Genomic DNA, 16,624 nt, shown 5'->3' on the forward strand with positions numbered 1-16,624 from the left:
GGAAACAGATTCTCCCCTAGGGCCTTCAGAAGGAACACAGCCCTCCCGTCACCTTGATGTTAGCCTAGTAAGACACATTTTTGGAGTTTTGACTTTTATACCTGTAAGTAAAAATAAATTTTTGTTGTTTTAAGCCACTAAGTTTGTTGTGATTTATGACAGCAGAAATAGGAAACTAATTAGAGTTTGAGCTTTTAAAAGAGGATATTATTTAAGACAAAATTACTTGGGAAATAAAATTTTATTGTACAAAATTTACATTTGTTGTATATGATGAAAAGCATGGCAAAAACAGCTTGTGTTAATCCTTTTTTTTGAGATTTTCCGTGAAAAGCAAATGTTTATTTCCTAATATATTCTCATATTATACAAATTTTTGTACAGAATGTTTAGCAGTTGTGTTGATAATAAGTGTCTTGGGATATAAGGTACAAAAACTGAAAACACATCAAAAAAGTGCAGGGGGAAGACCACTGCCAAAGAGTAATCTCCAAGAACTTGGTATTTTCCACCTCAAGGTAGATGCTGTGGGATCATCACTCTGTAAGTGAAGAACATAACATTTAATCTTTCAATTTTATCATCAAATCCCCTTCTAATGTATATTATGGTTCTCTGACACTTTTTGTCAAGTTTTACTTTAAGGAAAAATAAAGTAGTAAGTTTCTATGTCTTCATGTCAACTGAAGATAAATTTGTTCAAGTTCCAAATCATAAAGATATGCCAAGAAAGGCTGCAGATGGAGTCTATTAAGTAAAATCAAATTTAAAAGAATATGGGGTTTAAAAAAATGAGAGTCATCTGATTTGTATCAATTTTTTTCTTGCCAAAAACATGAATTAAAAAGATAGTTACGAGGCTGGGCACGGTGGCTCATGCCTGTAATCCTAGCACTCTGGGAGGCCGAGGCGGGAGGATCGCTCAAGGTCAGGGGTTTGAAACCAGCTTGAGCAAGAGCGAGACCCCGTCTCTATTAAACATAGAAAGAAATTAATTGGCCAATTAAAAATATATAGAAAAAATTAGCCAGGCATGGTGGCACATGCCTACAGTCCCAGCTACTTGGGAGGCTGAGGCAGTAGGATTGCTTGAGCCCAGGAGTTTGAGGTTGCTGTGAGCTAGGCTGACGCCACGGCCCTCTAGCCCGGGCAACAGAGACTATTGTCTCAAAAAAAAGAGATAGTTACCACTCATCATATATTGTAGACTTTGGTGCCTCTGTCATGCCTAAAGTCTGACTCATTTCCCCGGGTGCAATGCTCTCGTTTCATAATACAGAAACGTGTCTTAATTATAATACATACTGAATTTTTGCTTCTCTAAAAAAAATCCTGAATTCCAAAGACTTGTTTATTTTTATAAGAATCTGTCTGGCATAATTAATGTAACATGAACAATGAAAACAATGAAGAATTAGGATTTTCCTTTTTGGAAAATCAGCTTTAGTGAAACAACTGCCTTCTCTTATTTTTAAAAGTTTCACTTAAACAAAATTTTATGTAAAGATGTGTCTATATTTAATATAACATTTCACCTATATGGTCTACTTACATAGTATATGAAATGCAAGTTAATGACTACATAACCAGACAAGAAAGAGGCTTAAGCTGTAGTAAAACTTACACATGGTTTGATTATTTGAAGCCATTCATTAAGATACTCAACAAGACCTAATGCATCTGGGATATTGTCCCCTTCTGAAACAAATTTCAGCAGAACTGCCATTTGGATTTCTTTAGAACAGCTACAGGAAATAAAGAGAATAATTTAGTATTTTTCCACTGATAAAAGATGCTGACTCTAGCATGTCTGTCTTTATAGCTAAGTTAACCTGCCAGGTTTTAGGAAAGGAAAATATACCACATCATAAGATCACTTGCTCATCTCCCTTTGCCTCACGAATATTCTTTTATTTGTGGGAACAGGATTAGGAGCTATGTAACACCCACCTGGGGAAGATGCAAGTTCATGCCTTACCCCAAGGCTACATGAAAAACCATTCTCTCTGTCCTTGGATATAGCAAATGAGATATGTTTGACCTACTCCCAAAATCTACGTTAGAAGAGAGTGAGTTTTAGAAGCACCACAGTAAAGAGACAGAAAGAAAATAACACCCAGGTTATTAATAATCTACAGCAGTGAAGGAAAACTGCAGAAGAGGATGGAATAAAGGAAAGAAAACTTACTATTGGTTCTTACAGATACCATTTTAATGAAGTGATTATTATGTGCTTATGTGCAAATTTTATGATTCAATCCTTATAACAATTCCAAGGAAGCTATCATTATCTCCATTTTATTAATTAGTTTAGAATAATGGGAATAAGGACAGAACCCTAAGATTCAAATTCTACCTTTCCCACTTACCAGACATCTTGGGCAAGTTACTTAACAGGGCTCTAGCATTCCTCATCTATAAGAGAGGCATAATAATAGAGCCTACCTCAGAGGTGGTTGTGAAGTTTAAAGGAGGTGATAGAGGAAAATTGCTTAAAACAGTGAACAATGCATATAATGGGAGTGTTATTAATAGTTATTATTATGATGAAACAAGTTTAAAGAGTTTAAAAACATAGTTAATGTGCTCAAAGTTCTATTATCTTGTAAGTGGCAGGGGTGGGATTTGAACCTAGGTCTTCGTGTCCACCCAAACTTATATGTTGTGATTGTATCTGAAGATAGGGTCTTTAGGAGGTAATTAAGGTTAATGAGATCGTGGGGTGGGGCCCTAATCCAATAAGATTGTGGCCTTATAAGAGAAAGAGGGAAATCTTAGCTGTGAACACACATCAAGGCAGCCAGCCGTCTGCAAGCCAGGAAGAGGGTCTTCACTCGACAATGCCAGCACTGGTCTTGGACTTCCAGTCTCAAGAACTTAGAGAAAATAAATTTCTGCTGTTTAAGCCACCCAGTCTATAGTATCTTTTCATCGTACCCTGAGCTAATACAACAGTCTATAATTGAAAGCTGGTGGTTTGCAGGGCAGGTACAGAGAATGATTAGGTAGCCAGGGCTTTTAGGTCCTGGTAAGGGAATGTTTGAAGTGGTAGAGTCTTTTATGGGAAATAAGCAAGACAGGAGAAGAAGTAAAAACCTGAATGTCTAGTGGCTCATGCTCATAATCCCAGCACTTTGGGAGGCTGAGGATGGCTTTAGCCCAAGAGTTCCAGGCTACAATGAACTCAAGTCACTGTACTCCAGCCTGGGTGACAGAGTGAGACCCAGTCCCAAAAAAACACCAAAAACTTGAATGTGTGATGGACTAGGAAAAAAAGAAAAGTTGAAGGAAATGGTCATTTTAAATAAGAATAGAGTAGGTTCTTAGGGAAAAAGATAAAAGCTGGAATGATACACAAAGATGGCCAGAGATGGACAAAACAAGCTGTACTGCGAAAACAAGTTGAGATGCATATATCATTTCTGGCATAGAAGTCTTAACTATTTTTAAAAAAGAAAGCAGGGGTATAAATACAAGAAAGGGGTTCAACTTTATTTTTTAAGTTTGCCTTCACTTGGCATGGAGAGGTTCAACTTTTAGACAAAGAATAAAGTTCACTGTGCTCTTAGACCATGAGTATTACACCCTATAGCAAAGTGATTAGAAGTACAGGATTTGAAGCCAGAGGCCTGTGTTCGAATCCTGGCTCTGGCACTTACTACCTGAATCACTTTTATTTTTTTTTAAGAGATGGGTCACATTATGTTGCTTAGACTGGCCTCACACTCCTGGGCTCACATGATCCTCTCGCCTTAGCCTCCTGAGTAGCTGGGACAACAGGCACGAACCACTGCACCCAGCTTCCTATATTTTAGCAAATTATCTTGCTGCTCTTCAATTTTCTTATTTATTACATGTAGTTATATCTACATGTTTACTATGAGAATCATATGAGTTAATACATGTAAGGTACACAGAACACCATCAGGTACATAGTTTGCTGCTATTGCTATTACTACTACTTATACCCCTGTTACTACTACTATAACTTCTTCAGGTCATGTGTAAGTCACAATATAGATTTCAGAGCAAGCAAAGCAGTGGTTCTATTTTGCAATACTAGATTTATACTCCTGAAATGTATCATGATGAGGACACAGACCTACCAATTGACTCTGAGCAATGGTATTGGGGACATATTTTTCTAGGCCTCGCCCTGCTCAACTCTTGAAGCCCACTACTGAAGGGACCAGAGGAATGCCACCATTCATCTCTCCACAGGAGAGTGAAGAGTAGAACATATGGGTTTGAGAAGCAGCAGAAGCCACCTTCTAAAAAGCTGTCCTCCTCCTTTCATAGTCATTGGCTCTATTTCCCACAAACTCATCAGGCACATCAATCCCCAGCAAGGAAGAGTCAGAGGAAGTTAAAGCATACATCAAGACCTACTGGTTAGCCTCTAAGTTAGATTTGGGTCTTGTGAAGTAGGAGGCAAAGGGATAAGGCAGGCAAAACAAGGATAGTGTGTCTAAAAATAGAATGGCAGACTGAGTGTGGACATAAACATCAATGTATCAAAACAAGGGCTAAAGAAAAACAAGATCTTTTTCTAGTTTCTATCTTCACTTTCATTTGCCTTCTTAATGTTCATGATTCCTAAAGACTAATTAAGAGTGACTACAGGGGCCAGGTGTGGTGGCTCCCGCCTGTAATCCTAGCACTCTGAGAGGCCGAGGCGGACAGATCGCTCAAGATCAGGAGTTTGAAAACAGCCTGAGCGAGAGGAGACCCCATCTCTACTAAAAATAGAAAGAAATTAATTGGCCAACCAAAAATATACAGAAAAAATTAGCCGGGCATGGCGGTGCATGCCTATAGTCCCAGCTACTTGGGAGGCTGAGGCAGTAGAATTGCTTAAGCCTAGGAGTTTGAGGTTGTTGTGAGCTAGGCTGACACCACAGCATTCTAGTCTGGGCAACACAGTGAAACTCTGTCTCAAAAACAACAAAAAAAAGAGTGACTGTAGGCCAGACATGGTAGTTCACACTTTGGGAGGCTGAGTTGGGAGGTTTGCTTGAGGCCAGGAATTCTAGACCAGCCTGGGAAACATAGCAAGACCTCATCTTTACAAAAAATAGAAAAATTAGCCAGGTGGAACACACCTGTAGTCCTACCCACTCGTCTCAGGAGGTTGAGGCAGCAGTATTGCTTGAGCCCAGGAGTTGGAGATTGCAGTGAGCAATGATGACACTGCACTCTAGCCTGGGCACTGAAGTGAGACCCTGTCTCAAAATAAAGAATAATTGTAGAGGATTTAAAAACAAATGTACAAAAAATAATTATAAACCTATGTCACTGGACATGTAATGTATAAAAGATGTAATTTGTGACAATACAAGAGTGGAAGGACAGTGCTATATATAAGTAGAGGTTTTGTATACAATTGAACTTAAGTTTATTATAACTTTGAGATGTTATATGTAATCACCATAGTAACTACGAGACAGTATAGAAAATACACAAAAGAAAATGAGAAGAGAATAAAAGAGTGTCATTATGAAACATCAACTAAACACACAAAGGGCAGTAATGGTGGAAATAAAGAACAAAAGCAGCCTGTAAGACACAGATAACAAACAGCAAAATGGCAGAAGTCCTTCCTTATCAGTAATTACTTTTAATGTAAATGGATTAAACTATAATAAAAAAGGAGAGATTGGTAGAATGGATTAAAAAATGATATAACCATATGCTGCCTAGAAGATTCACTTTAGACCTAAGGATACACTCACAGATTGAAAGTGAAAAAGATGGAAAAAGATATTCCATGCACAAAGTAATCAAAAGAGACAGGGGTGGCCATAATAGTATTAGACAAAATAGACTGTTAAGTCAAAAACTGCTATCAGACACAAAGAAGAACATTATATATTGATGCAGCATCAGTTCATCAAGAAAATATAACAAATACAAATGTGTACAAAATAACAGAGCCCCAAAATATACAAAGCAAACACTGATATAATTGAAGGGAGAAAAACACAGTTCTATAATAATAGTTGAAAACTTTAATATCCCATGTTCAATAACAGATAGAAAAAAGAAAAAGGAAGAAAAAAGATAAAAAATAAATAAATAATGGATAGAACAACCAGACAGAGTAATAAGGAAACAGAAGACTTGAACATTATAAAACAATTAGACCTAACAGACACATATAGAACATTCTACTCAACAGCAGAATTTTTCTCAAGTACACATGAAACAGTCTCCAGCACAGACCATATATTAAGCCACAAAACAAGTCTTGATAAATTAAAAAGATTGAAATAATACAAAGTATCTTTTTTGATCACAATGGATGAAGCTGTAAGCCAATAACAGAAGGAAAACTGGAACATTTACAAATATCTGGAAAATAAACAACACATTCTCAAACAACCAATGAGTCAAGGAAGAAATCACAAGAGAAATTTAAAATACTTAGAGATGAATGAAAATGAAAACATATGCAAACTATGGCATGCTGTGAAAACTATACTAAATGGGAAATTTACAGCTGTAAATGCATATAATAAAAAACAATAGTTTGGGGGATGGACACATTTGAAGCTCTTACTCAAGAGGAGGGGGCATGGGCAACATGTAACCTTAACGCTTGTAACCCCATAATACACTAAAAAAAAAAAATAAAAATAAACTTTTCAAATCAATACCTAAGTCTTACACCTTAGGAAAGAGGAAAAAAAGGAGCAAACTAAACCCAAAGCTAGCAAAAGGAAGAAAATAAAGATTAGAGCAGAGATAAATAAAATAAAGAATAGAAAAACAACAGAGAAAAATCAGTGAAATTAAAATTTGGTTCTTCAAAAAGATTAACAAAATTGACAAATTTTTAGCTAGATTGACTAAAAAAGAGAGAAGGCTCAAATTATTAAAATGAGAAACGAAGTGGGAACATTATTACCAATCTTACAGAAATAAAATGGAGAGTTTTTATTTATGGGTACAGATTTTTTAAATAGGATGATGACAAAGTTCTACAAGTAGACATTGGGGAAAAAAAACGAAAAAAATAGAAGTAGACAGTGGGGATGCATACACACACTGTGAATGTACTTATTGCCACTTAATTGTACAATTAAAGATAGTTAAAATGGTAAATTTTATATTATCTACATTTATCATAGGTTTTAACAAGTGTTCTTGTAGAAGAAGATCCCTATGTCACACATAAGAAAGCATTAAATACAGCTTTTTAGGAACCAATTCGTCTATAGCCAAATTTAAATCTTTTCCTTAAATGCAAGATCTCTAATATAGTGCCTGTTTTATAAACACATTTTCAAAGTTCCAATAAGTAATCTACTACCCTCTCCCAATTGTCTTAATTTCATTCTTAAAGTATGAAATAAACAAATAGGCAAACAACCTCACCTTTCATCATAGAGTGCTTTTGTGATACCTCCTCCTGGAATACGGATACAAAACTCAGAGTCATTTATTTCAGGAATGCATGGGCTTTTCTCCATTTCTTCCCAGTTAAGACTCTTTATTTTATTTTGAACACTTTTTTGCATGGAAGGTGTAAATAGGTACCGGAAGGGAGTACTAGAAAAAAATCACATAAGTAACTTTTTAAAAACTCACAAATACAAACACTAAGGCAAGTTCTTTCAGCTAAAACTATCTTGTTCTCCACATATTCCTTCTGCTATGAGGCCTATAATGTCTATTGTGAGTGCTAGAAATTTTGCCAGAAGGCAAAGTACAAGTTTCAGCAGACTTATGTAAAAAATATTGCTCCAGTTTGGTATTTACACACTTAAGAAAGAGTGTAAAGAGACAGGAAAAGTAAAAACTTAAACTAAGGCAAGGTCATTGTGAAGATAAACCTATTTCCCACAGATATGCTCCCTTCTGTTATGAGGCCTGTTAATGCCTACAGTGAGTGCTAAAAATTAGCTCCAGTTTTGAAGGGTAACTCTTGTCTTATTATTTTGTCATCCTGATTTTATAGGTGTATAAAAGTTATACTCTAAATGATCTAAAATTATTTATCTTAGAATATCAGAGTATTCTATATAGTATTTAATCAACTTTATGTGATGATAGTTTATATTTCTATTTCTGGGATACTTGTTTTGTTTTATTTTATTTTATTTTTTACCTCTGAGCTATACCCCCACTTTGTCTCATATTTAAGAATTCACTCTGACATGCCAGGGAGCACAACTTAAAGTTAACTGGATTGCTACAAATACAAATGGTTGCATATGTAACAATAAATAGAAACATCAATTTAATCTTTCAAAAGTTATCAACCAATAAATCTTGGGGACCCTTTCTCTTTTTTCACTTAATCAGCTGAGCTCCATGCATATGACAGCAAACACTAAAAGCATGGTTCCAAAACTGTCTCTTTCTTTACACAAAAGCCTTCCTCATGTCCCAACTGTACTAACCTCAGAGGAACTAAAAGGATGTACCTAACTGTACTCCCTCCCATCTCCTTTTACCTTCCTCTTTCTAAATTCCAGTGAGGAGAGATAAGGATACACATAGCTTAGCTTTTAACTTTTTTTTTTAACTTTTCAATAGAGAAATTGTCATAGTATAAACCATAATAAAAATACTTTTTCAAAGACAAGAACATACCTACGAAGCTGTAGATCATTACGGTGATATGAATGACTGCTTGAAAGAATAATAACTCTTGTAAAGTTACTACTTCTCACCCAGGAAAGTAGTTTTTCACAGAATGGCTTTGATTTATACTTTGTATACCATTAAAGGAATAAAAAGAAAATCTAAAGTTAGTCTTAGAGTATAAGAATATTCTATATGATATTTTATCACTTGATGTGCTAATGGTATGTAATTTATATACACTGAAATTAGTATTTTCACTATCTGAATTGAGAATACATAAGATCTAAGCTAGAAGTCCCAATTCCTTTCTATAAAATCATTAAATGATGGTAAAACATCTGCTATGAGATTATTTCTATATAGAATCAGATCTTAACTATTCGTACAGTAAAAACAGAAATAATTTTGAAGTCTTAATTCTTAATTATACTAACTTGGTATTTTCTCATTTCATTTTATTTTAATAAATGTAAAAAGGCAAATATAACATACTAACCTTAATAAAAAGGGATCTTAATTGAAGAGCCACTAGCTTTCTTGAAGGCAATGAATATACTACGAAGACAAGAAAATGAAATCATATGACAGTCAAAAATGAAAGGGTTATACAAGTTGAAATTAATATAATAAAAATTAAAAGTCAAATAATATCTTTTGTAGCTAAATATTTTCAATAATTAAAATAGAGAACATATATACTGTATCATTTGATTAAAATAAAACATTTTGGAAGTACCTTAAAATGTGCCAGTGGGCTTTATTCTATGCAATAGATTCATTTCTGAATAGTTAACTATAAGAAAATATCAAAAATTATTTTTCTTCTGACTTTAATTTACTCTGGGAGGCTGAGGCGGGCGGATCGCTCAAGGTCAGGAAATTGAAACTAGCCTGAGCAAGAGTGAGATCAAAAATAGAAACTGCCGGATGCGGTCGCTCACGCCTGTAATCCTAGCACTCTGGGAGGCTGAGGTGAACAGATTGCTCGAGGTCAGGAGTTCGAAACCAGCCTGAGCAAGACAGAGACCCCCGTCTCTACTATAAATACAAAGAAATTAATTGGCCAACTAATATATATAGAAAAAATTAGCCGGGCATGGTGGCGCATGCCTGTAGTCCCAGCTACTTGGGGAGGCTGAGGCAGGAGGATCGCTTGAGCCCAGGAGTTTGAGGTTGCTGTGAGCGAGGCTGACGCCATGGCACTCACTCTAGCCTGGGCAACAAAGCGAGACTCTGTCTCAAAAAAAAAAAAAAAAAAAAAAAAGAAATTAATTGGCCAACTAAAAATATATAGAAAAAAAAAATTAGCCGGGCATGGTGGTGCATGCCTGTAGTCCCAGCTACTTGGGAGGCTGAGGCAGGAGGATTGCTTGAGCTCAGGAGTTTTAGGCTGCTGTGAGTGAGGCTGACGCTCCAGCACTCTAGCCTGGGCAACAGAGCAAGACTCTGTTTCAAAAAAAAAAACAACAAACCATCCTTAAGAAAGGTAAACTTTTGGTTTCTGATATTCTCTCCTCTTCTCTCTAGACAACAGCAAAAGTCATTGGCATTAACAGAAGAAATAGCACAATATAAGAGAATGTTAGCCATGTAATAAAATCTCCAAAATAGGTACATTTGTGTTAAGATTTTTTTGAAAGACCTAAAATAACATGTACGTTTCCTGTGAGGCAATGTGTACATTTTTTCTGGGAAAAGGATCTATATAGCCTTCAACAGATTCCACAGGGGCCCACTCTAGAGATACTTAAGGTTTCCCTGCCCAACTTCACTTCTAAGAATGAGAAGCCCTTGTATAAACCAAGGACAAAATAGAGTCTCTAAGGACACAGGATTAGGCCACTATGCTAAGGAGTAAGCTTTTGGTCACTAGATTATAAATAACCCTGGACTGGGCAAGTCTTTCGGAGACTGTCTGCTTCTGGCTGGTGTGACATGGCATGAGAGAGGGCTATGTTGAACTCAGCAAGTCTAGTGAGCACCAGGTATATTGGGGCCAAAGGAAGTTTAGAAATTAAGGAGAAGGGTATACATTTAGGGAAAAGGGACTAAGGCATAGGCTACTCAGTCAGGAATTTAATATATCTTTGACATATACAGTCCAATTCAACAGACCTAGGTGTGAAAAGAATTTATCTATAGGGGGTGGGCAGGCTAAGCTTTAAAATATAAGATATACCATCTTCAATAATAGGAGTATTTTCCATCAGTGTATCATACAATTATTGTTGTTAACCCTTTGCACTCACTTGCTTTTTTCTCGATTCCTTTATTCTACTCAGGATTTAATTTTTTAAATACCCCAGATTTTACAAAGCGTGGCAGTAGAATAAAAAACTGGAGTTTCTTTTCATACAAATTTATTTGGATATTGTTTTTTTTTTTTTTTTTGAGTCTACTTTGCAGTGATATTTGGATATTTTTATATTTCAAATTATTGATACATTCAAAGAGTAATGTTAATCTCTATAAAATTTTTGCTAACTGTGTTGAGTCACACTCGACATCTGAGTGCAAAGGGTTAGGTTCCTGTTTCATAGTACTTTTTAATTTTTGCATAATATAATATGAAGGCAACATCACCTTTTATGTATTCTGCCCCAAAATATTTACCATATATCTAACCAAGCCTTTAGACCTAACTCTAGTTACAGAAAATACAGGGGCTAGAGGAATAAACCAAATGAGACTAGGAGAAAGTAATCAGACAAATGCAGAAGGCAACAAGACATTCTACAGGACAACGGGACCAGTATTTTTTTCAATGAACCAGGTTTGTGATGAAGGGGAAATAGGGACTAGAGTAAAAGAGATTTCAAGGACACAACAATCAGGCGTGCTATGAGTCCTGGTTTGGACAAACTAAGTTTAAATGACATTTTGGGGATAAACTGGGCTAATCTGAATATAGATAATGTATAGTAAGAGATTAAGAAATGATTAATTTTGTTACAGTAATGTTATTTTAACTATGTAAGAAAATTTAATCTCTTAGGAGATGCATATTTATATATTAGGGAGTGGCATGTCATGATCATAATTTAATTCAAAATACTTAATCTTAAAAAAAAAGTGGATTAAAGAACTATAGCCATACAATTGATTTGCTGTCAGTTTGTGTGAAAGGAAAGCCAGTGGATCTTCTACTTGAGTGAAGGTGCATTAGCAGTGGGGCATATTGCCAAGAAGTAGGTCTCTGGAGCCAGGCTGCCTTGATTAGAATCTTGGTTATACCAATTATTAACCAAATGACCTTGAATAACCTAGTTATCTTCTCTGTGCCATGGTTTCCTTATCTATAAACCTCCTTTATGGAATAGTTGTAAGTATATGAATTCTAGTCTTACCATTCATAGTTCTTTATCTTTTAAAGCAATAAGTTCTTTATCTTTTAAGGCAATAACTGAAATTTAGTCTTGGCTGGGTGCAGTGGCTCAAGCCTGTAAGCCTAGCACTCTGGGAGGCTGAGGTGGGAGGATTGCTTGAGCTCAGGAGCCCAAGACCAGCCAAGCAAGAGCAAGACCCTGTCTCTACTAAAAATAGAAAGAAATTAGCCAAACAACTAAAAATAGAAAAAAATTAGCCAGGCATGGTGGCGCATGCTTGTAGTCCAACTATCCAGGGGGCTGAGGCAGGAGGATCCCTTGACCCAGGAGTTCGAGATTGTTGTGAGCTAGGCTGACGCCACAGCACTCTAGCCCAGGCAAGAGAGTGAGACACTGTCTCAAAAAAAAAAAAAAAGAAAAGAAATTTAGTCTGTATTAACAAAGCAATCTTTCTTGTAGGAATTTCAATAATAGACTTATTTCTCCAAAATGCACTTCATTATGGCAAGCTTAGAGGCCAATAGGGTACTCAGTCAATCAAAAAAAGTAACTGGATACTCCTGTGTTTCATGATCAATATGAGCTTTTCCTTTACTCCCTTGGTACTGTCTTGCATTATAAGCGAACAGTGGTCAGTGCAATGCAAACTGCGTTCCCTGACTAATCAAGCCTGATAATCCAATGAGGAATTATGAAGATTTATGGTATGGGAAAAGTGTATACCTACTTGTGCCACACAACTCAATCTCTATGCTAATCAGTAAAATCAGGATGTAAAAGAATAGGACAATGTGATTGGATTGTGAACTCTACCCATAGCTGGCACTACGTAAATATTTAGTAAAAACCAGTATCCATAGAGTGTGTGTGTATATATACATATACATATATATATATATGTATATATTTTATTTCTCTTTTTTTGAGACAGAATCTCACCCTGTTGCCTGGGCTAGAGTGCTGTGGCGTCAGCCTAGCTTACAGCAACCTCAAACTCCTGGGTTCAAGCAATCCTTCTGCCCCAGCCTCCCAGAGTGGCTGGGATTACAGGTATGTGCCACCATGCCCGGCTAATTTTTTCTATATATTTTTAGTTGTCCAATTAATTTCTTTCTATATATTTTTTTTTAGTAGAAATGGGGTATCACTCTTGCTCAGGCTGGTTTCAAACTCCTGACCTTAAGCGATCCCCCGCCTCGGCCTCCCAGAGTGCTAGGATTACAGGCGTGAGCCACCGCGCCTGGCCAATAGAGTATATTTTTAATTTAAAAACAACTCTACCTTGTCTCCGAACCATGCTAGTGTTTTACATACCTTCAGTATTTGTACTAAGTTCTGTGGAATTTGCTTCTGCAGTCGCATATGGATTGTTTCCAACCATTGGCACCAGACAATCAGTATAGAAGTAACCAATCTTACACATATTCAGTGTAGAAATAATCAGATCTATTGCAAGCTGGCCAACATTTCCAACAGAGACTGCTGGCTGAAATTTAAAAAGATATATTCAATCAGTCACCAAAATTAGCAGCACTTTAAAAAATTTAGAAGATAATAATCATAGTACTAGTATTGAATGCTTATGATGAGGTCCATCATAGGTAGATTATTGACTTTCATTAGCTATAACCAAGATGTCAACTGGGGCCTCCTTCACCTTTAACAAATACTTATTGAATACCTATTGAATGATTGTCAATCATTGCTGTAGACACTGGGAATACAGCGAAACTCATCAATGAAAGTTTGTGTCCTTGTGAAGCTTCCATTCTAGTGAGGGAATGGCTTACCTGAATAAATAAAATAAACAGTAAAATATATACTGGTAAGCACTATGGAGAAAAATTGAGTGCGAGTGTGTGTGTGTGTGTATGTGGTTAGTTGCAATTTTAAATAGGGTGATCAAGTTAAGACCCTGTTCAGGTGACAAATGATAATAGACTGAAAGAGGTAAAGGAAGGCGCCATACAGAGATCTGGGAAAAGAATACTCTAGGGAGTGGAAAAGCATGCTGTGAGGTATAAACAAAAGCACTCCTGGGTTTTCTTTCCATTCACTTTGTTAGTGCCTCTTTCTCTAACTATTCCCAATGGGTCAAGTGACCTTCTTTTCATAGTAAACATACATACTTATCCCCATGACTTTAAGTAGCCAAACTGCCAAATCTCTACCTACAGCCCAAAACACGAATCTGAGCTCCAGAGCCTAATGGATATCTCCATATGGTTGGGTCATAGGCAACTCACATTCAACATTTAGTTGTACACAACTAAATTTTTGCTCAAACTTGTCCTCATATTTTATATTTCAGAGAAAACAACATTATTCACTCAATCACCTAAACCAGAAATCTTCTTTTTCCCTTATCAACTGTATCTAATTAATGACTAATTTTTATTGATTACATCTCCAAAGTAGATCTTTAATGTAGCTCCTTCAGCAATTGTTTTTTCTTTTTTGGCCTTCAGAGTATTCTCCCACTTATCACTGCTGTCATCTACCAATCCCCTAGTTAACTCCTGCAATTCCCTGCTCCAAGATTTTGCTTCTTGGGTTAGACTTTTCTGCATCATCCCTCTTTTCCTTGCTATTGGATTATTCCCATCAGCATGTAAACGTGCTCTAATATCTTTCATTTTAAAAACCCTTTCTTGACCCCACTTAGTCCCCTAGTTGCTACCTCACTTCTTGTATTTCTACATAGCCAAAATTCTCCAAGAGTTGTCCATTAAAACATAAGCAGGAACTTTCTGAGCTAATGAATGAATATACACATAGGTCTCTACCTCCTCTTTACCACTTATTCAACCTGCTCCAATACAGCTTCCCTCTTCACCACTCCACTGGTAACTGTTTGCCCAGATGATCACCATTAACCTACTTTCTTCATCTTACACATCTCTTGGCTATTTTTGAAAGATGTCCATTCCCTCCTTCTTGAGGTTATATGTTTGATATTTAGTGAATAAAAGAATGATAGTTCTGTCTCTCTCCAGCCTTATGCCACTTCAAACAGTGCATTCTCTAATGGTGCCTTCTGGGTGCACAGGGCTTCCGGCTTATGCTCTCAATGTGTCATCTTAAATTCTTTGCAGTCCCCAGATCCCCCATGCCTATGTGCCTGTTTTAGACATGCATCTTTCCGAAATGTCCTACTCCCAGGTACCCCTATCTCACCCCCCCTCCCTCTTTTAGTAATTACTTTCTCTATGAAGTTTTTCTTAGCAGGCCCATCTGTCCCTCCCCTCCCAATTATCTCAGGGCCTTATTGATTTACATGTGTTTCCAACTAGACTGTAAACTCCATGAGAAGCACCTAGTCTTATTCTAATATTGGCATATAATAAAATGTTGATAAAACAATGAATTAATATAGGCCATATGGAAAAACGACAAAACTGTGTCAGCTGCTGGCAAAAGTTTTTTATCACCCTATCAGTAGTTCTCTGGTTAAGGATAATGACGTACTAGCTTAAGACTGACTCTAAAACAAGTTGAAAAAAGACCTTCTAGGATAAAATTTAAGGATGCCCTAAACAATGTATAATGAATCTGGAATTATACTAACATATTACAGGCAACAAAGACTACAAATGCAAACTTGAATGTTTTAATTACAGCGCCAACAAAGGTTCTATTTGGACCGCCACCTCCACAGACAACCTCCTATCTTTTCAGGCTGAGAACCTGAAACAGAAACTAGTGCCCTCTTTCTCCCAAGGCCCCGCGACACACGCCGGGTGAAGGTGGTGACACCGCAGAGGCCTCCCGGGAGGCAGCAGTCCCAAGCTCCAGCGGAGACTCACCATCAGAAGGGTGAAGCCCGTAAGGTCGGGGACCGACTCCCCGCAGGGAACAAACATGGTCGCAGCGGTGTTGGGGGAAAGAGGATAAGAGCGAGCCTGGAAAGAGCGAGGGGCGCGGGAATGCGGGCTTCCGAACTAGGAGCCAGGTCCGCGCGCCGGAGTCCCAGGGGCCTCGCGCGAGGCGGCCGGGGTCCTTCGAATCCCTCAGGGCCGATCCTGAGGACCTGTCCAGCTACCTGCCGGTCCAGGGGGTAGAAAGAGGCCGCGGGAGGTGTGTGAGTAGGGGGACCGGTAGCGTTTTCGGCAAGGCAAGGCAATGGGGTGCGTTGAGGTCGCGGGGTGCAGGGCTCGTGACAAGGTGGAGCGGAGGCGGAGATGATCAGGCAGCGCGGAGGACAGCCCTGAGCCCTGTTAGTCCGCCACCGTTTGAAAACAGTTAGTACGGCCGCCGCCGCGGCCTCGGTTCCCGCCCGACCCCGGGTCTGACGCGGCGTCGCGCCCCCCGGGAGCTGCGCGAGGCGAGGGCCTGCGCCGCTTTGTGCTTCAGCGGGTACTAACGCTCCCTGGCCGGGCCGGGCGCGCCGCGCGGGTAGGGCGTCTGCGGCGGGGAGGAGCGGCTGGGAGGCGCTGGCTGCCAGCATGTCTCTGCCTCCGGAGAAGGCCTCCGAACTGAAGCAGCTCATCCATCAGCAGCTGAGCAAGGTGAGAGCCGCCCGGGCGCGGGGAGTGACCGCTTCAGGCCGAGCCGGGGCCTTACCTGCCCGCAGCGCCCGAGCCCCCAGCCGGGCAGCCCTCGGCCGAGCCGACTGCGGCGCCTTTTTGCCAGGACTCGAGCAAGGGCTGTGGGACGCAGAGCGCGAGGTGGGCAGAACTTCGAGTTTGGAGCCAGAAGAGCTTTCT

The 16,624-nt window shown here is 38.4% G+C and overlaps 2 protein-coding genes across 4 annotated transcripts in view; one reads left to right on the forward strand and one right to left on the reverse strand.

Moving 5' to 3' along the window:
* Positions 1–222: 222 nt before the first annotated feature.
* On the reverse strand, positions 223–16,422 carry PSMG2 (proteasome assembly chaperone 2). 2 transcript variants are annotated; one of them, XM_012746060.3, is made up of 7 exons: positions 15,725–15,923; positions 13,233–13,404; positions 9,089–9,147; positions 8,599–8,717; positions 7,378–7,551; positions 1,625–1,745; positions 223–541 (listed from the first exon to the last, which is right to left on the reverse strand). In XM_012746060.3, exons 1-7 carry the CDS (start codon positions 15,779–15,781, stop codon positions 449–451), a joined length of 795 nt encoding a protein of 264 aa, XP_012601514.1. In that variant the 5' UTR covers positions 15,782–15,923; the 3' UTR covers positions 223–448. The 2 variants fall into 2 exon arrangements, 1 of the variants encoding a protein (XP_012601514.1); XR_012912823.1 differs by lacking the exons at positions 223–541; positions 1,625–1,745; positions 7,378–7,551; positions 13,233–13,404 and having other exon boundaries at positions 8,688–8,717; positions 15,725–16,422.
* CEP76 (centrosomal protein 76) overlaps positions 16,302–16,624 on the forward strand; it is a 32,162-nt gene continuing 31,839 nt past the window's right edge. For both annotated transcript variants that reach the window (XM_012746052.2, XM_012746051.3), the window contains exon 1: positions 16,302–16,426. In XM_012746052.2, the coding sequence (XP_012601506.1) occupies positions 16,364–16,426 (63 nt within the window). In that variant the 5' untranslated portion in view covers positions 16,302–16,363. The remainder of the gene's footprint in view (positions 16,427–16,624) is intronic.

The sequence above is a fragment of the Microcebus murinus genome, chromosome 17, assembly GCF_040939455.1.
Source record: "Microcebus murinus isolate Inina chromosome 17, M.murinus_Inina_mat1.0, whole genome shotgun sequence".
Classification (NCBI taxonomy): domain Eukaryota; kingdom Metazoa; phylum Chordata; class Mammalia; order Primates; family Cheirogaleidae; genus Microcebus; species Microcebus murinus.

Excerpts from the sequence above, each read along its gene's own strand:
- PSMG2 (XM_012746060.3), bottom strand. The coding sequence starts at position 15,781 with ATGTTTGTTCCCTGCGGGGAGTCGGTCCCCGACCTTACGGGCTTCACC. Across the intron at positions 9,148-13,232 it reads ACTTAGTACAAATACTGAAG|TATATTCATTGCCTTCAAGA; the intron begins GTATGTAAAACA and ends TTGTCTTCGTAG. Across the intron at positions 8,718-9,088 it reads TAAGATCCCTTTTTATTAAG|TATAAATCAAAGCCATTCTG; the intron begins GTTAGTATGTTA and ends TGGTATACAAAG.